The 21,653-nt window shown below is 38.5% G+C and overlaps 1 protein-coding gene across 3 annotated transcripts in view; it reads right to left on the reverse strand.

Annotated features, from left to right (window-relative positions):
- The window catches only part of SI (sucrase-isomaltase), a 318,808-nt gene that overhangs the window by 184,107 nt on the left and 113,048 nt on the right, over positions 1–21,653 (reverse strand). For all 3 annotated transcript variants that reach the window (XM_040349295.1, XM_040349296.1, XM_040349297.1), the window contains exons 21-26: positions 14,176–14,264; positions 11,605–11,654; positions 8,459–8,626; positions 7,180–7,341; positions 3,892–4,098; positions 1,042–1,196 (exon numbers count right to left, since the gene is read on the reverse strand). In XM_040349295.1, the coding sequence (XP_040205229.1) occupies positions 1,042–1,196; positions 3,892–4,098; positions 7,180–7,341; positions 8,459–8,626; positions 11,605–11,654; positions 14,176–14,264 (831 nt within the window). The remainder of the gene's footprint in view (positions 1–1,041; positions 1,197–3,891; positions 4,099–7,179; positions 7,342–8,458; positions 8,627–11,604; positions 11,655–14,175; positions 14,265–21,653) is intronic.

Raw genomic sequence — 21,653 nt, forward strand, 5'->3', positions numbered from 1 at the left:
TGTTCTGAATTTGAGTGAAAGCGAGAGCCTGACATTTTGCAGAGGAATCAATTGATTTCAAAGCACAAATTAGCTTCTTAGGAAGTGCTTGAAAATATTCCCTCTAGCTTACTAATGGTCCCCTAAAATATTGTACCTCTTCAAAAAATAGTAGCTTAATTAATTTACTTAAGAAAACACTTTTATTTCTGGAAAATTGTACACATTCTAACTAGTAAACTCCAAAAGCGTATTAAATAAATGTCAAAAACAGGTCCATGTTACCCCGATGTTCAATACAGAAGCCAATTATTCTGTAAGTTAAAAAGTAAAACATACAAAAATTATATTTGTATTTTTTCATAGCTTACATTAGAAGAACACATGAACTTGCTGGATAACAAGATCGGAAAAAAAAGAGTATACTCAGTTAAAGAACACAACTAGACAACACTTTTTCCCTGGCAATAACTAACAAGACATTTCTTCATATCATTTTAAAGCATAATGATCTGCCCATGGCTGCACATCGTTCATGGCTACAGTGTGTGCTAGATTTTGAGTTGTTGGAGTTGCTCTTCATCACCATCTATTGAGAGTTCATGGCAACTGAATCACTGTCACTGTAGTCTACACACCTGTCCCTCATTGTTTTCAATTGAGGAAACTCTGTGCCTCCACATATGCATGACTATATAGCGTTTGGATTGCTCTGGATATTCAACCTTTGCCTGAATTTGGATCCAGCCTTCTGCCTGCTGTCTTCCTTGCCTTTTTGCATGTTTGACTACTATTCTGTCTTTTATGTGCCTGTATATGTTTTCATTTTCTGATCTGGTACTCTTCCTGTTTTTTTGCTGGTTGGCTAGATTCTCCATAAATTACACCTTGGGGCTTAACAGCACAACATTAGCAACACTAGTGGCCCTGAAGAAGGCCTTGACGCCCAGGATTGAACTTTGGATTGAGTGGACTTGAGTTGAACTTATGTGACCAAGCAGGTATGCCAACAGTATACTGAAGACATCATTTTATAAAGTTCTAGTCAGCAGGTTTACTTACATGACAGCACCATTGCTCTTCCTTATAATGCGAAGTCCAAATTTTCTCTCCTTAACCACAACCACTTCATACATTCGCTGATCTGTACTACTTGGAGTGCTAGGTAGAATCAGTGGTACTGGAACTTCATATCTTTTGTTATTGGGATCAAAGATCTATGAAAAGTTGATAAGGAAGCAATGTTAAATTTAAAGACATGCCCTGACATATTTATGCATCAAATTCATAATATCTTTCCAATTCAGAGCCATTAAATATATAATTATATACTGTATTTATTGGTGTATAACACTCACTTTTTTACCCTGAAAATAGAGGGTAAATTGTGCCTGCGTGTTATATGCAGGGGGCTATGGAAAGTTTTTTTTCCTGAAACTTCCCTCTTATGCCCTGTACACACGATCGGTCAATCTGATAAGAACGGTCTGATGGATTATTCCATCAGTTAAGCAATGAAGTTGACTGATGGTCAGTCGTGCCTACACACCATCGGTTAAAAAAACGATCGTGTCAGAACGAGGTCACGTAAACCACGTACAGTGGCACTATAAAGGGGAAGTTCAAATCCAATGGCGCCACCCTTGGGGCTGCTTTAGCTGATTTCGTGTTTGTAAAAAACAATTTGCGCTTTTCTGTCTGTTACAGCGTGATTAATGTGCTATCTCCATAACGAATGCTAGTTTTACCAGAATGAGCGCTCCCATCCCCTAATTTAGTCTGAGCATGCATGGATTTTTAACTGTTGGACGTGCCTACAAACGATCAGTTTTTTTTTCTATCGGTTAGGTATCCATCGGTTAATTTTAAAACAAGTTTCACATTTTTTAACCGATGGATAAATAACCGATGGGGCCTACACACGATCAGTTTAGTCTGATGAAAACGGTCCATCAGACCGTTCTCATCGGATTGACCGATCATGTGTACGCGGCATTAAATTTAGGGTGCGTGCTATACGCATGTGCGTGTTATACGCCGCTAAATACGGTAGTTACATAGTGGGATAATTTTGTAATATTGTGCAAAGAACAGCTGTATGCAGTAATCCATTGAATCCAATTTGGAATAATCTCTCAGAAGCCTAGAAAGAAAATGTAAAATATATATACAGAAAGTATGATTGTTGCCTTTTTGTTAAGGCCTCATGTACACGTTTAGGAGCAGCTGGGCATTTTTTGCAACTGCCCCTGAACTCTCCTCTATGTTATCTTATCAGTTCATGTACAAAGGGTCGTTTGTAGTCAATTCTAAGAAGTTGAGTTTCGAAAAAAAAATTGGAATGCAAAAAAATGGGTTCAGACGGATGTTCGGAGGCATTTGAAACGCCAAATGCCTGTAAACGCTGCTAAACTCGGTAACTCGCGTATAACAGCGTTTCGTTTACACTGATGCAGAAAAGTAGGCATGTATCTGGTGTCCCATCATTCCCATCATTTCTTTTTTTTTTGTTTCATAAAGTTTTATTTGGTGATTATAATAACAATGACAGAACATCAAAGTAATACAGCACAAAAACGGCGTATAGTTACAATGTCAAGTAATAACAGTAGTAATGATGTCATATGTTACAATCTTTTGATAGCTTACAATCATTATTTAGAAAAGAAAAAAACATGAAGGTGTGAGCATTATAAAATGTAGGATCCACCAGAGTCCCATCAGTTCATTAACTGCATGCTTCATGATTGTTTTTAAATCAGTGACCTAACCAGTAGTAGAGAAAAGTTAAACCGTTTGTTACCCCAACTCTTCATAATCCTGATATGTGGCTGCTGTACCATGTAAATGATAAAGTATCCTGTTCTCTTCGTATTGCTTCCCTCATGTGAAATCCCTGATGTTCCTGGAAGTCCCCTTGCTTTCCTATTAAAACTGACCACACTAAGCAGGAGAGCACACTGTGGTCAGTTTTCTAGCTATGCTTGGAACTCAGTGTACTTTGCTCCAATGATCAGACTTGTCCTGACATCCCCCCGCTGCACAGTCATTCACTGGAAACTAAGTTTGCTACTGCTTCTCCTCCCCCCAGGCCTTATGCAGCTGAGAACTGAGGGAATGTGATCACTTATAAAAAAGGAAAAAAAAGTATTTATAATGTTTTTTTATATGTATATTTGTTTTGCCTTTCATTTCCATTTTAAACTGAATGGGTTGTTTTGCAAGGTGATTGTTTACAATCACATTAAAGAGGCATTCCACCCACAATTTTTTTTTTAAGTCAGCAGCTACAAACACTGTAGCTGCTGACTTTTAATAAGGACACTTACCTGTCCTAGGCGCCCGCGATGTCTGCCCCCCCCCCCCCCCCCCCCAAGGCCGGTCGCTCAATCCAAGCAGCTCCCGGCGCCGCCATCCTTACTGAGGGAAACAGGCAGTAGAGTCTTGCGGCTTCACTGACCATTTCCTACTGCGCATGCGTGAGTCTCGCAGCGCTTTTGTGAATAGGCAGCTGATTTCTGGGATACACACAGTTCCCAGAAGGCAGTGCGCACTTGCTTTATTACTTTGGACCTGCACACAATTAGGAGATGGCTGTCACTTCATAATAGAAAATATCTAAAAGAAATGACCTTGATAGCAGAATTGCTGTTTTTTTTTTTGTTTATTGTTTTAATGAAGAATATTTCAAGACTTATTTTAAAAGACTGAATTCAACTGTTGACATATCGTTAACATGCTAAAATCGATATGAAAGTTTAGTGATTTGGTCTGCATCTACTTTTTTTTTTAGGACATCCAAACATGTGGAGCCACAAAGATCTGTAGTCATAAAGGGTAGAAAAATGGTGTGGAGAACACATGACTAAAAATGTGTCCCTACATATCATAACAGTTAAAAAGTCAATTTACCTTAAACTGCAACATATCATTTTGATGGAATGTTACTTGAAGACGTAGCTTTTTAATTGGTGTAGAAACTGCCCTGTAACGTTGCACAGCTCTGGAAGGCAAGGACAAGTCCACAATAATACCATCTGCGGTAATCTGCTCATTGTCAACAGTGTAGCCATAATCGTCTGGATAATAACACCATGGTATGCCAACAACAGTAGACTCCTGAAAAAAATAAGTATTTCATATAGTAAATGGCAAGAAACATACTGTGTTTCCTTTTTATTGTCTGTAATTGCATGTGAATGTGTTAACACGGTGATCAGCAAATATTAATGCTGCCTTTTCCATAAAAGTCAACAAATACCACCACATCAAGTTCATCAAGAACAAAAGCGGCCATGTGGTAACCTCTTGATTATCTTGGTTATATATGTTTATCTGAACCTTAAATGTGTTTACCAGTAAACGCTACAACTAAGCTCACTTTGTGGGTGCAATGCATCAGGTAGGGAACCAGATGCATTGTATAGATGCCATGCATGTCATTTTGAAGATAAGAGAGCACTAGTTTCTCATTTATAATCAACAACAAACTTTCTCAGTTCAAGAAAATCTCTCTTGAAATGCATGTAGCAATTCCAATTCAGAGATGTAGGTTTATGCTTCCACCCTAAAGGAAACTGAACGCTGGCAAACAAAGCTGTGAGACAGATCTCTGAGCTGTGTGTAAGTAAAGCTCCCGTTTCTATCATAGTAAAATACTTGATGGACTTTGTGGCACATCAGGGTCATTCGGAGATTCTGATGTATCCACCTCCATCCAACCCAAAAACGATAAGTAGGAATAATTGTATTCCACTTTTCTACCTTACTGTATTTATTGCAATATGTTTCCATTTCAAATGTAGTGCATTTTTTTTAAAATGTAATGCAAAAAGAATCATCTCATTATCTGAGGCCCCGTACACACGACCGAGTTTATCGGCAGAATTCAGCCAGAAACTCGATCGGAGCTGAATTCTGCCGAGAAACCCGGCCGTGTGTACACTTTCGGCCGAGGAAGCCGACGAGTTCCTCGTCGAGCCAAATAGAGAACATGTTCTCTATTTCCTCGTTGTTCAATGAGGAAAGTTGGCTCGCCGAGATCCTCGGCGGCTTCACACAGAACTCGACGAGCAAAACGATGAGTTTTGCCCGTCGAGTTCCTCGGACGTGTGTACGGGGCCTAAGAGTTAAAGACTACCGTGCTGCTCTCATCCGAATAAAACAAATCAATCCGAATTAATACATATTCATTGGTTATGTTAAATATGTTGAATTTCCAAATTCCCAACTGCCTTTGTTTGTTGGGCTGCACACATACAAAATTAACTCTCAAGTTCAACCCCAATACTAAAAGAATCTTAATAGAATATTCACTCACTGGAATAAAAACAAATGGATCCTAATCACTTCAGATCATTTATTATGTTGTTACATAATTTCGGATGCTTCAAACATTAACAAAAGGCCCAAGCTATTGCATCATGTCATCCAATAAAAATGGATAAATACAAATGATTTATATGTTTTTTGGATTTGTTTGAATTTATTTCCGATTTGATGAGATTCATTACTATTGTGATTTGGAGATTCAGATATATTTCGTAGGAATTAAAATTTCTTAAAGTGGTTGTAAATCCATGTTTAAAAAAAAAAGCCTGCAAGACAAAGACATAATGAGCTGCATTTGCATTGCATACTAGCTCATTATGAAATACTTACCTTATATCGAAGCTATTGCAGCGGTCCCCGTACACCGATGTTACCGGCGACATGTCTCCTAGAGTTATTTCCGGGTTTGCGGGCTCCGACGCAGTGATTTGCAGGAGCCGCAATTATGTCCCTCCCGCACAGGCGCATGGGAGTCACTGGTCATGGCACAGGCCCTTTAGAAACGGCAGGATCCAGCCGTTTCATCAGTGCGCATGGGCGGATAACTTAGACCCAAGCGTATAGGGTAAATATCTCCTAAACCGTGCAGGTTTAGGAGATATTTACAGTACAAACAGATCAGCCTTATTATAGGCTTACCTGTAGGTACAAGTGGTGTAACAGTGTTCACACCACTTTAACGCAAAAAATAAAAGACGTTGAAAAAACATAATATATTGCAACTTACAAATTCTTTGATATGTTTACTGCAATATTGTTCCTCAGGTTGAGAATATTTTCAGCAAGCACAAAAAATACAATTGTTTTTGCCAGGAGAAGGGAAGGTGTTTATAGTCCAAATCAGGAGAGTGGCCTAGGATGACAACATTGCTTCTCTCAGCACAGTTAGTGAATATGGTCATTCCTGGACAGAAAGTATGGGCCAGATTCACAAAAGAGATATGACGGCGTATCTCCTGATACGCCGTTGTATCTCTGTGATAAGCCCGTCCTAACTATGCGGCTGATTCATAGAATCAGTTACGCATAGATAGCCCTAAGATCCGACAGGTGTAATTGACTTACACCGTCGGATCTTAGCATGCAATTCTAGGCCGGCCGCTAGGTGGCGATTTCATTGCGGTCGGCGTAAAATATGCAAATGACTACTTACGGCGATCCACGAAGATACGCGCGTTCGTCGCAATCTCGTACGTCGTCGCTAGTCGGTTTTCCCGTCGCAAAGTTAGGCCTGCTTTAACATGGCTTATCTTTAGAACAGCCATGTTAAAGTATGGCCGTCGTTCCCGCGTCGAATTTCAATTTTTTTTTTTTTTTGCGTAAGACGTCCGGGAATACGAAACGCCGTAACGCACGTCGCCGTTCAAAAAAAACGTTTGGGCGCCGTAATTTTGCGCGAAGCACGTCGGGAAATTTTAACACGGAGCATGCTCAGAACGTTCGGCGCGGGAACACGCCTAATTTAAATGGTGCCCGCCCCATTTGAATTAGGCGGGCTTGCGCCAAGCGGATTTACATTACACCGCCGCAAGTTTACAGGTAAGAGCTTTGTGAATCAGGCACTTACGCTGTAAACCTGCGACGGTGTAACGTAAATGGGATACGTTACGCCGCCGCAGCGTAACGCAATTCTCTCTGAATCTGGCCCTATGTTACTGACATGGTCAACAGGTGAAATTTAAGGGGAAAAAAAGAAAAAAGGAACCTAATCCAACCAACATATCTGAGGACTGGTGTGCTGCAATATAATCAATTTATTTGTAGGAAAGGTGGAGGGGGTTAAACACACACACACACACACACACACACACACACACACACTTTAATACTAGTACTGTAATAACCAGTTATAATATTTATTATACATACTTCCCAGATGCAGCCACGATCACTACATTTTTTTGCATCAGCATTGGATTCAGGGTGGCAATCAAACTTTTCTGAATCGGTTATGCCTCCAGGACCCAACTGATTCCATTCCACAGTGTATGATTCTCCCAGTGTCAGTTGCAGACCGGTTATGTGTTGAACCTACAGAGAGAAATTGCAGAGTAGTTTCTTATCTTAAATCTAATATTTATTCTTTATGATTAAGGAGGATTAAGGAGCATAGGAAGCCAAAGAGATGTGTGTATTGGTCCACAATTTATACTAGGATAACTGATTCTAAACAAAGTCAATGATGTGAAATTGCTTCCTAGGACATCTACAATGTATCAGTACATTTCCACTGTAGTGGGACATTAATGAAAATGTGTTTTAAATGCTTTTGAAGTGTTTATTCTCATAGCACATTTGTGTATTGTAATATTAAAAGACAATATTTTTTACTAACACAGAGAAACCACGTGGTTTAATACATGAGCTATATTAATGGGTTAATGTTTATTATGAACATTTTCTCAACTTTGATCCCTGAAAAAAAAAATGTATGTCTTTTTTTTTTCAAAAATCATACTTTCCTAGGTAGATGCAGCATCGTTTCGATGTAGCGCCGCCAGCTCTAAGATTGAGAACCAATCGATCAAAGGCCACTGATCCCTTTGATCTCAGAGCTCCGTCAGTAACCGGCTTTCTGTTCTGCCCCCCATACTCACTGAAGCACTGACTTGCTAAAAGGCTGAGCCAGGGTTGTGGGCGGATCTCAACCATATTAATGCAATCTTGCCCCAGCCTGGACCAGCTTTGTGACGTCAGCCGACAGCAGGCTTCAACCCCTTGGCTGCTGAAAATGGGTCACAGGAGTGTAGAACGATCTGCACTCCACAAAAGAAGTACAGCCAAACAAGCTTTGGTTGTACTTCTCCTTTAAGTGTTAGTACCAGTGCAGGATTTACCTACTTCCAGGACGTGTAAAAAAAACATTAATTTTTAATCTGTGCAAGAAAACAGCATTAATAATCTTACCTGTAACTATAAAGAGAGCTGGACAACATTGGCACTGTTAGTGGAATACGAGGATAGGAGCTAAGCACCACTGAGAATAGTATGCTATACACAGAGTATGGTGTATAAATACTAACTGGACAAGTGCACTATAAAAAGATTAAGAATAATAGGGAGACTTTGGACAATAAAGAAAGATTAAATGGTCTCCAAATGTCAATGTTTATACCAGTCAGTGTAAAAAAATAAGATTATTTCTTGCCTTGTAAGTATCATATCTGAAGGTATGGCCTGAAGACTGAACGACACCACCTTTTTTTACTGTGACATTTGTGGTACTTGCGGGCAGTCCCATTATTTTTATTGTTTCAAACTTTAGATTGTTGGGGTCTGTATATACAGCTTGCTTTGCTTCAAGAGTTAGAACATTCTAAAAGATAAAAAAAAAAGAAAATAATAAACCTGGAATGGTTATATAAATGATACCGTAAATATACAGTCAATACTGTTTGGAAATGCGCCATTTTTCAACTGTTTCTGATGTGTCTTCTAGAAGGGATGAGCAAATATGAGAGATTTTTCTTCGATTTTAAGAATATTAAATACATTTAGCTGAAATTTTGCCATTTGCAGTCAGCAAAAAAAGTAAAAATCAAGGAAGTTTCACGTTATTTGGATATTTAGGAGTGCAATTGGTTTTAAATTATTCTAAATGTCTAAGGAAGCTCTGTAAAGCAATATTGAACCTGGTATTTGAGACAAAAACTATTAACCTTAATTCTTTGTTTATATACAAAGTGATATCATCCCTTTGACACACTGTCGAGAGGAATGCCTTCAGATTATGATAACACATTCATTCTTCACGGCTTTACAGTAAGGTTTACTGCATAACACTGATTTGTAGGTTGATAAATAATACCTCTCTGCAATTTTAGGTACAGTATATAACTTGTACTGTAACTATTATACAGCAGTATTGATTTCACTACAGATTTTTTTATATCATAATTTACACTCACAAACTTAAAGTGTAACTTCACCTTAAAAGGGAAGTTCCACTGATAATGGTTCTGGCACTATTTTTGGCAGGTACCCACTTCTGCTGCAATCACCTTAGCAATTCCAGCAAAGGTTTCTGACCCACCCCAACCTCCTGGGACATGTCACAAAGTGCAGCATTGTTCACTCATACACAGTGGGGAGCCAGCTAGGAAGGAATCACAGCCGGCTACCCACAGAAAACATGGCAGTGCCAGGGACCCGAAGACCTGCGAAGAACCGTCCAGCTGAGGACAGCTCTGAATCCCTGCACAGACAAATGTCTCTTTATTAAAAATCAGAAGCTACACTATTTGTATGACAATTCTAAACAGTTTATTGATATTATTTATTGATTTTTACTATGTATTACAAAGGCTATTTTTTTTTTAAACATGTGACCATCAGAAGAAGATTAGACGCTCCGCTCCTGCTTATGTTTGCCTACAGACAGGCTGGAAAAGATCTGCGTCATGTGAAAACAGATTTGTTAGACAACGTCAGTTTTTCATGAATCCATGCTGTCTATTGCTTATAGTATTATTTTCTATCTGTCCATTCGCTGATGTCTCCTAGCTAGTACTAAATAAGAACTATTTTGAACACCTCGTTTGTTTACTTCACTTTTATTATTTCCCCTTTTTTTTTGATTTTCCTTTGTTTTATAATCTGCAAATGCTGAAATTGCTTGTTTCTGACTGTCACCGTTTCTCTGCAAATCTGATTGTCGACTAATGCATATCTTGTAATGCTGTTTTGTTAATAAAAACATCTTTCTGTTAAAAAAAAAACTATTTTGAAGTTTGACATGTTTGGTATCTTTTTACTCAGCACAACCTCCTCTTTTATATTTTACCAAAAATATGTTAATATATTGATTTATTTTGCACTTAAAAATATTTTGGTGTATTTTTTACTCACAATTTTTGATATGATAAACTGTTGTGATAATATCATGTGACAAAAAAATACTACAATTTTATTCTCCAGAATCTCTGCTTTCAGAAAACATATACTGTTTGAACTTTTAATTAAATCTCTGGGCCTAAATTGTTTTCCTAACATGTGTGCAAAAAAAAATGCAAAGACCCGGAAGACTTGCGTTTACCATAACTTTTTTGTAAAACAAATAGTACTGCAATTGCCAATGTTTTTTTGTATCGTGGGAATCTCATCACTTGCCATAGCCCTCCTCCCATCTTCCCCTCCCCCCAATGATACATCAGCCCAGTGTGCTAGAAACCCAAATCCTTCACTCTTACACCAAGCCTTTAGTCATGCACATAGCTCTTGTAAGTTAGTTTTTATTCTGTGTTGCATATGACACAAAAAATATTCCAGAGAATATAACATTGGAGATCCTTCCCTTCAATTTGCATCCTCATTCTCTAAATTGATTTTTGAGGATATTCAATATTTTATTATTCTTTTTTTGGTCCCAACATGGACCAAGACAGTCATGCCCAGCCTCTCCCAGTAGCAATTTAGTTGAAGAAATTTGTCTGACAAATTTGTCCTCCTGTTCATAGTTTCATTTTACCTCCAACTGTCTGCATTACCCTCACCACCCTACCTGCACATCTTCACCCAAAAATGTGTTTGGGTGCTCTAACAGAGGATTGGCCTGATTTACCTGTGAGCTCCTGCCACTAACTACAATAACATTGCTTCCTACCAGATCATCCATACTTTTTCTTTCACATCAACCCCATTAACTGACTGTTGAGTGAGCAAGGTTGTTGGTTCCCCTCAGTATTGCAATGTGTTGTTCTAGATCTCAAATGTGAGCTTCCAGGAGAGAAACCTGCTCACATCTGTCTCAGTGGTATTTATCCTGGAGCTGTTGCTCTATTTATGTATACTGTATATGTGGCACACTGTGCATGGAGAAAAAACATCAACCTTGCTAGCACCCATTATACCAGTTACAATAATTACATTGCACACAGAAAGTTTTACAATATTACTTATAGGTTGAAAACTCATGAGTTTTACACATCACCAAATCAAATGCATTTAGTTCACAATCTCAATGTGAAAAAGTTTGTGATGTGATTTGAGCAGCTTGTTATACAGTATGACTACTGTGGATACTTAACCACTACCCTTAATTAGCAAGCTTAAAGGCTAAGTAAGGGCTATTTAAATGTAACAAAAAAAAGGGTTTTTAAAGCTGATAGTAAAGAGTCCAAAAAAAGAATATGAAACACTTGTCTCAAAAACTCTCACCAAGCTGGAGAGCTATTTCACCAGATGTGCAGATCCTGTTTTTTAGCTCACCTATTCTAACCTAATTAATTCACAATCCTACAGTCTGACCTTTGATATAATTAATTCACTAGTAGAAAATCAGGGATGAATACTTACATTGGATACTGAAAAATCATATAAAATGTAGTTGCCTTTTTCAATGGTTTCTATGAAAGAAAACAAACAATACAAACACACTTTAGAAATTATAAAAGACAACTTACATTTTTAGGAACTGTATGTGGCTACAATTTCCCCTCAGCATCCTGTGGTCGAGCACGTCCCAACCAAAATGATCAAAATAGGAGATTCATTTATTCTGCTCTTTGTATAAAAAACTGTTAGTCTACATGACTAGTAGGAGGGGATGGACATATCCACACAATGTTTAGACTTTCAGGCAGGGAACTGCTTATTAAAAACGTTATGCTTCACGGAAAGGAGGGAAAACTGTATTGTGTTTTGGTTTTGTAATTCTTTCAACAGCTCCTTTTTAAAAACTTTTTCTACCTTTTCCTTAGACTGTATATCTTAAAAAAAAAAAAAAAAAACCTTTACACAGTAAATTTATCCATATGCCTAAATGCAAAAGTGAACACTAAAGCCAAAACCATAATATAATATATAATATAGTACAATATTTTATATTTTATCTATCTGTTATTAATATGACCTCTTTTGCAGGCTATACATATTAAAATTCGAATGTAGCTACCTTAGATGAATGTTAGTGAATTTAAATAAGAAGCTTACAGGTTTCCTCCCTGTACAGTTAGTGAGACTGTGCTACCATCATGCAGTATGGGTATCATTTAAGTAAATCAATTTAATTATTCTGCTCTGTAGTGTGAAAAAAGCAATGCTTCATACATACATAAACTGAATTACATGCAGACTATACAGGCTTAAATACCCTTTGCGGATACAAATGTTCAGCTGCCTTCCTCCACACTATTAAAGTAATCAGTCAAAAATGTCCTATGAACTGGCAAAAATAGAAAGGTAAAATCCAGTATTGTAAACAGATATTTTAATATATTTTATTTGGAACTCTATTGATTCATTTTTACAAAATAATTGTTATGCAATTATGAATACTGAGGAAGAGTCATATGGGACTCCACAGCAAATAATGATGATGTTTATGACTATACCATATTCTGTTGTTCTAACTGGGACTGGGAGTTAGAGGGAAGGCAATGAGGGTAAGGATGTAGGATATCTGAACTGTTTAATGAAACAGTTCAAATAAAATAAAATAAATCCTGATTAAAACAAACTGCAATGCACTGAAAACTCAAATAATACAAACGAGTATAGTGTACATACCGTATTTATTCGAGTATAACGCGCACCCGTGTATAACGCGCACCCCTAATTTTCAATTAAAAATCGGTATAAAATCATTGTAATTGCCAAAAATCATTTATGTCCAGCCATGCCCCCTGTATGTCCAGCCATGTCCCCTGTATGTCCAGCCATGCCCCCTGTATGTCCAGCCATGCCCCCTGTATGTCCAGCCATGCCCCCTGTATGTCCAGCCATGCCCCCTGTATGTCCAGCCATGTCCCCTGTATAACCAGCCATGTCCCCGTATGTCCAGCCATGTCCCCGTATGTCCAGCCTTGTCCCCTTACCTTTAATCACGCGGCGCGCGGGAACATTACAGACAGCGTTCGTTTGAACAGCTGTTTTCCCTGCCACGCATAGACACTCCCCCTTGCTCGCGATTGGACAGATCCATCCAAGGGGGAGTGTCTACGCGCGGCAGGGAAAACAGCTATTCAAACGAAAGCTGTCTAATGTTCCCCCGCGCCGCGTGATTAACGTTGTAGCGGCGTTGGTGGCTTCGGTGGCGGCGGCGGTAGCAGCGGCGTGTGTGGCGGCGGTAGCGGCGGGGGGGACAAAGTCCTCGAGTATAACGCGCACCCAAACTTTGATCTTTTTTTTGGGTATAAAATTTTGCGCGTTATACTCGAATAAATACGGTAGGTCTTTTTTATCCTCAGAGAAGAAGTGCAGGTATTCCCTCCTTCCAATTTACCCCAGCAACAATAGTTTCCCAAGAAGCCAGCATTAATAGACCCTCCAGCACACCCCAGTACCTCTTGCCATTACATACATTAAGTGCTGGAGGTGCTGGAACTACAGTCCCCTATTCCAGCTGAAAACAAAAAGCCATGACTGTACATAATAGTAATGACAAATTATGAATACAATACTTGTAGCCAATAATGGTAATTTCATATTGTTTCACTTTAAGCATGATTAAAATCCTGCATTGATACATGTCCCCTAGGGCAGTACTTGGGTCCCCATACTTTTTTATGGCAATAACATACATATAAGCCTTTAAAATGAGGACCATGTTCGTGTTCCATAGAACATTTTGCCTGTTCAAGGTGTTCAATTGAAACAGAACCAGGGGGTGTTTAGCCCATCCCTAATATTCAATATATGAAACTAAGACAGTTATCAGAATACTTATTTGGAAAATACGTTTTCAGCAAGTTGCTTAGTATTACTGCAAGAACCACCGTTTTAACTGGTGACTAGCCTCAAGGTAACTTTACATAAAAATTTCCAATGAATCATGTAATACATGTATGCTCTGACCACAATAATAAAAAAAAATGGCAACTTTATTGCTGAAACTACAAGAAAAACTAAATTATTTGTAGCATCTACCTCTATTCTCTAGATCATCCCAGAAGAATTCTCCTTTGGCTTTCTGTTCATCATCCAAAGCAATTAAAAGGCCAAGAGGATTTTTACGACTAAAAAAAATTGACAATAAAAAGGTGTTAATATTATTTGCATTTTAAAAACAATTGTATCAAGCAATATTGCATTTAAATAAGAATAAATAGGATTTAAATTGTAATGACCGGAAAGCAATAAATGCATGTATAGTTTTTGGTAAAAAATATTGCACATATTGGAATTTTTTATTCAATACAATAAGATTTTGTACTTACTGTAAAATCCATTACTTTGTGTTTATTAGGGACACAGGATTTCAGAGACCATTGGAAAGTGCCACAAACCAGAACTCAATACCCAAAGGTCACATTCCAAGCAAGCCCCACAATTGCCCAGTCCAGAGAGGTCCAGACATGGCCTCAAAAGCTATTGCTGAGCATACTCCAATCCAGCTGGTTACGTAGAGAGACCAGTTAAGCAGCTTATAATGAAATATTGATTAATTAATAGCTAATAAAAATGGTTAGACTTTTCTCAGCAGAACTGAGCCATCCTTTGAGGACACTAGAAAAGGTATGCTAGGAGTAGGAAGGGTTATACAGGGCTTTTTCTTTTTTTTACCAGTGCCTAAGTTATGCTGCAGGTGACAGTACAACCCAATGGTCTCTGAATGTATGTGTCCCTATAAGAACAAGTGCAATAACACACTATAAGCATTTTACTTGCCATAGTCTGATCAGTACATCATGGATCTTTTGGCTGGTTTACTGTGTATTTGCATAGTTAAGAGTTATCATTTTCACTCGAGAATAAGTACTCTTTTTGAATATAGCTGTTAATTTGTAAGGTTATGTTAATAGAAAGACTGTTTGACAGATTATTGCTGAAGAAGTATGATGGCTTCCAGATCTGGCTCCCTTTTTAAAATAATAGTTGCCTGGCTATTACACTTACACAGTAGCTTTAACACTTTCACTGACCTGGAACAAGAATGTCATGGAGGATCATAAAACCTTTGTTGTGTTTATGTTGTTCTAGTGAAATGAGGATAGAGTTGAATCTGTTCATATTTTGCTTGTCCTTGGTTCCTAACTTCCCCTTCATCCACATGCTAATTACATTTTTAAATAAAATCATTAACTTTTCATTGTATACCTTATTTTAGACCCATTGATGTCAAAGGTGGGAGAAGCCAACAGGGTTCTATAGCTTGAAAACATTACAGTGCCCTGCCTCAGAACTTCTCTCAAGAGTCCTCCACCTTAAAGGAAAACTTTACATGTTTCACCTGTAGTTAGGGTGGAACATGTAACATGGCTCCTGCCACTTCTACACTCTATTCTCCTTCCCTGTGAAAGTGGGCAGGGATCTTCTTCTTGTACCCGCTGTCACTCTTTGAAAAGAGTGTGGCTGCCCACACAGCCATTTCATTCATTCACATTTTCCTGTGAGTCCTGTCTGCCACTGCAGCAGACGACTTGCAGTTCTGAATGAATTACGAGGGCACTGATGAACACCCTTGAAATTTATCCTTAAGCCCTGCAGCTTTCAAACTGACAGCCCATATGGAAGTATAGGCTGAAAGCTGCGGGGCTTGTCTGGGGAAGCCTGACATTACACCCATGATCCACTGATCTCACAATGCTTTACAGGCAGAAAAAAAATGGTACATTTTTTTTTTTGCAAGAATATGTGCATTTATATATTTTTTTATATAAAAGGTGAACTTATCTTTAGGGAGAAGTTATGCAAATATCAAAATGCTTTGATGGATGTGTGCAAGTCTGGAGGAGTGACAATTCCTAGGCAGACTGCTTGCATACTGCCCTAAGTAACGCCCACAGGTAATGCTGCACTTCCATAATTGAGAGAACTGAAATCCAGTGAATGAAAGTGGAGGACCAGTCAGTTTAGAGAGGATAGGCTAGATGTTGCTGGATCCCCCCCAGTCCAAAAATAAATTGGGCTATATCTGATTTGCTGCAGTATCTAATGCACATGATAAAAATCATACTAATCATTTGTAGTACAACAAAAGAGCCTGTACCACTGTGCAAGAGGTTAGAGTTCAGCTTTAAAGCACTGAAGCAAGATAGCCACCATCAAAGACAGGTCACTAGCATTGGTAGAATTAAACTTCGGCAATGGCAGCCACCACATTTCTCTAGCAAAATGTTTCTTTTTTTTTTTATCATCCTGTGCTATGGGAAAATCATGTAATAACAGTTAAATCGTAAAGAAGATAGAGCAAAATGAAACTCAACCTGATTTACCTAACCTGATATGTATGTATACAGACCAACTTGTGTGCATATACTGTAATAGGCTAATAAAATATAATACTGTTATTTAAGAATTTTAAATCCTATTCCATAACTACTGCAGAGGTTGCTATATTGCTTAATGTACATTTTATTTAGGCATAAATATTTCTTAAAAAACATAACAGAACAGTAGATTTTTTGAAGTCTATTTGCACATATACTGTATATGGTAACATGTTTGACAGCAATGGCATATATTTTTTTCCAGGCAAGAAAAGAAAATATTATTTGTAACAAAACCCTTTGTTTCATGAGTGTTTAGTAGTTGCGGGAGATAGTGGAAAATTCCTAAGACAACTTCCAAATCTTCCAATTACCAAACCAATGTTTTATAGGATCATACCTAATTCTTATCTTTTCATGAACTGTAAAATGTTTTTTTTACCAGGCTATGACAGGATAATAAAACTGTTCACCTTTCTCTGAGACATTTAACTCTGGCCAAATGTCAGACTTGACACGTAACATTTCTTTTATTGTTGTGTTTTGGGATTATGTCTGGATCAAGTTCAGCTGCACAAGCAACACCGATACAAAGAGGATGTACATTCATATCAACAAAACTTTTTTTCCCCTTTTTTGCTCATTAAAGTATTTTTTTTTATTTGCAAAAGCTTAACCTCCTGGGCGGTGTTCCCGAGTCTGACTCGGGGTGAGATTTTTGGGCTAGGATCGGTAACCCCGAGTCAGACTCGGGCTCGCCTCGCTGGATGTACAGGGAGTTTTACTTACCTTGTCCCTGGATCCAGCGATGCCACCGCGCTGTGTGAGCGAGCAGGTCCTCGCTCGATTCACACAGTGCCTCCGTGTGACGCCGATCTCCGTTCCCTGCGACGTTACGACGCACGGGGACGGAGAACGGCGCCAAATTCAAAAAAGTAAACAAACACTATACATACAGTATACTGTAATCTTATAGATTACAGTACTGTATGTAAAAAAACACACCCCCCTTGTCCCTAGTGGTCTGTCCTGTGTCATGCATGTCATTTTATATAATAAAAACCTTTCTTTCTCCCTGCAAACTGTAGATTGTCCATAGCAACCAAAAGTGTCCCTTTATGTCAAAAATAGTTTTAGATCAGCTAAAAAACAGCGATAATAAATTATAATCACTTGCAGAATTGTGCGATAGCGATTTGTGGGGAAATTCGTCATAAAAAAAAAAAAATAATGACAGCAACAATTCTGCAACTGAGCAAATTTCAGTGATTTTGATTTGATTACATTATTGAATAATTTTTATTATAATTATATTATTATTTGTTATAATTATTTATAATTATTTATTATATTATAATTTATAATTTTGTTTTTAAAAAAATGTCATACCCGGGATGCCTATTAGAAGCTTGTTTGGTCAGATTTAAGTGAGTTATTTCTAAAAATGACAGACCTACAATATAAAACGCCAAATTTCCTTGCAAATAATGGTACCGCTTTCAGCATGTTTTTTCTGAAAGAATCATACCGCCAGGGAGGTTAACAGACCTCTGGGGATGATTAATATTAGTCTGCTTGGAAACCATATTTTGCATGAAAGTCACTGTGTAATGCTGAGATGTTGACATAATGCATAATGTTACATCCATTTGAATACTTAAAGCAATATTTTATATAACTGTAAGAGAATTATCCTTTTAACATAATTACTGATAAGATGCATTAGCATTCTACTAACTAATGGGGCTGAATTTGTAATAAGTCTGAATCATCTTTTTAGTTCTTTTAACACACTACCACTTGAGTTATTTAGGAAAAATGTACACACTATAAAAGTGAAACACTGAATATTATATGCAAATTTTTACAATGGATTTACATTTTACTCATGGCACAGGAACCAGAATACTGCACCAAAACCATTTTGAGCATAAGACTGATAGTTGCAATTTAGACTGGAAGAGAATACTGAGTGCCTATTCACACCTATTCATCCACATGTTGTGCTGCAACACATAGGTGTGATTAGTTCACTTTCAGTCTAAAAAGACAACTGTGCATGAAATACGCAAGCAAACACAGTGTTTGCATGAGAAAAAATGAATTCAGCGCCAAAAAACTAAATTATTTTACATAAAGTTACAATAAGTTTATAAGCTGCTCCTCTGTAGAGTATTGGTATACTGTGAATAATGCAAAGAAATATATATATATATATATATAAGTAGAGGGCGCTCAATTGCAGGGTATAACTACCACATCCTAACTTATAATTGTGATTATGTCAAATTAATAAACACTGGACAGACCAATATATTAATATACAAAACCGTGACAGTGATGCACTATAAATTAGTGCTAATCATGCAATAGTGACTATTAATTTGTGAGTCCCAATATTGGTATATTGAAAAAAAACAATGATAAATCTTCTCCAACAACTTTGAACGTATTCTTGCTTAAGGTGATAAATGTGATCCTTCACCATACATGTTAATTCGTCCCCACCCGAAGTGCTCAAAATTTATAATGCGCTTACCTCAAATATTTGACTTCTTTTCTGAAAAAGATAGTCAAATATATTGTTGACAGGATTGTGCCTGCAATCCAGTATGTGTGCAGGCACAATCCTGTCAACAATATATTTGACTATCTTATTCAGTAAAAAAGTCAAATATTTGTGGTAAGCGCATTATAAATTTTGAGCACAGTGTTTGCAGATTTCATTTTCTATGGGTTCTTAGCAAGATTCAACACACAAAATGTATCTGACCTATTTTTAGTCAAAGCAACAAGTTGCAATATGTGTATCCACATAGATGCATTGTGGTTCATTGAAGGTTTTTCCCCATAATATCGTATTCAACGATATGTAGGCCAATACAAAAACCATGCAGCAGAGGTAGACACAATGGTCTAAAAAAGACGAGTACAAAAAAAATTTTTTTTTGTCACATTGAGTACTGAATTTGTTACAATCTGGTTGGTGAATTATAACAAAACAGTAACAACACAGGTGGGCATATGGCTGTACGAGAACATAAAAAAAGATGATAACAGGTAGGAAGCAACATAGGGTATGCTGTATTGTGGTAGCTTTCAATGCCCCAGCAATAGTATTGTCGGGGGGATCCAAAGCCCACGTTAGGGGGCACAGTATCCAGTAATGGTCAATCAGGGGTGTGGGAGGGAAAAGAGGAGAAAAAAATGGGAGGGTGTGGGGGAAGCACATGGCAGGAAGGGTAGGAAGGGGAAAGGGAGGAGGCGCCCAGGAAATTAACAGTCCCTGTATGCATCAGCTGAAAGCAGCAGGACTGTGATCCCTAACGGCACGCCACTGTCCAAGTTCTTAAATAGGAACCATCTAGTCCAGGTGGACAGGCATTAGGACATAGTATCCCGACTCATGTGTATGAGTTCCCCTATCTCTCCCACCTGATTGATTTGGCTAAACCAAATGTTGCGTTAAATAAGTTAGTGCATTGTAGGTTTAGCTGCTTTATTTACTGCACTGATATGCATCTAGGGCCCACAAGAAATAAATGTGATGTCCTCCAATTGCACACTCAATGAATGTTAACAATGCGCATCAATGCATATTACCACATATGGTAATTTTGCCTTGACATACTGTTTAATGCAGGTGTGCCCAACCAGTGGCCCGGGGGCCACATGTGGCCCGCAGAGCCCTTAGATGTGGCCCACGACCTCCCGCTCTGTGATGGTGGGTTGGCAAGCCCAGATATTGGGTTCTCAACCCTTTATCTCAGAGCATTAGTGTTGTGAATGAAACAAGAAGTAGAGGAAGCAAGGGGCTACGGAGCAGAGACACATAAGCCAATGCTTCCTGTATAGCACCGGCTCCTGTCACAGGCGGAGTGATACCAAATGTGCTCTGCCTGACTTATTTTTGGTTATTATAGGTCAGTTCATTACTAAAATCACAGTGTATATATGGGCATATCTTCTGCATTGGTTACTGGGCTGCTTTTAAACTCATCCCCAGGTGTAGTGCAGTGTGCCTGCAGGTTACCTGCACTGAGCCATAGACTTCTGTAATTACCTGCAGGTTTGGTTCACTTTCTGAAAGTGCACCACACCTGCAGGATATAATAGAAATCTATAGAAAAGTTCAGCTTACCAACAGGAAAGCCACAGGTGCACTGCACTGCACCCACAGTGTGGGTACACTGCAGCGCATCGGTGTGAAAGCAGCCTTAGGCCCCGTACACAGGAGAGGATCGATCCTCTGGAATTGATCCGCGGACCGGTTTCAGCGGATAGATCCCCTGGTGTGTACGATCCAGCGGATATTTTTCCGCAGATTTTTTTCCCCGGGGATGGATTTCCGGCGGATCAAGATTTCTTAGCATGCTAAGAAATCTATCCGCTGGAATTCCAGTCCAGCGGATTGATCCGCTGGTCTGTACAGAATCAGCTGGTCAATCTCTCTGATTACATCCCTCGCATACGTCGTAATGATTCGACGCATGCGCGGACACGTCACAGCGGAGGGAATTCCCCGGGGATTTTGATCTCATGGTTAGTACAACCATGAGATCAAAATCCGCCAGAGGATTTATCCACGGAAACGGTCCTCCGGACCGTTTCCGTGGATCGATCCTCTCGTGTGTACTAGGCCTAAGGCCCCTTTCACAGGATCAGTGCGACCCAATTGGACCCTCCATTCACCTCTATGGAGAGGCAGATGAAAACGGACTTGTGTACATTTTCACCCCCGCCTACCTCCAATTCGATCCACAAAAAAAAAATAGAAGGGGATCTGTCCCCTTCAGTCTGGGCAGATCCGATCGGAAGGCCTATAGAGCAGAGTGAGCTGCGTCCGTGTCCGTTCTGCAGTATGCATGTCATCCGCCCGCTCCACTCATTGTGGCCCGCTGCCAGTTACCAAGTCGCTTAAATGGCCCTCACTCTTCAAAAGGTTGGGCAACCGTGGTTTAATGTATTAAATCTTATGTCTACATATATCTTGTGTGTGTATATATATATATATATATATATATATATATATATATATATATATATATATATATATTATATACACACACTTTTATAAAAAAATAATATAATTACTTTAATCTATACTAACTATACATTCCATCTGCATAGTAACTGGTAACGTCAGTCTCTTTTACTGTTCCCTTAGTGCATTGCATCTTGTTGCAAATAAACTGG

The sequence above is a fragment of the Rana temporaria genome, chromosome 4 (assembly GCF_905171775.1).
Source record: "Rana temporaria chromosome 4, aRanTem1.1, whole genome shotgun sequence".
Taxonomy (NCBI): Eukaryota; Metazoa; Chordata; class Amphibia; order Anura; family Ranidae; genus Rana; species Rana temporaria.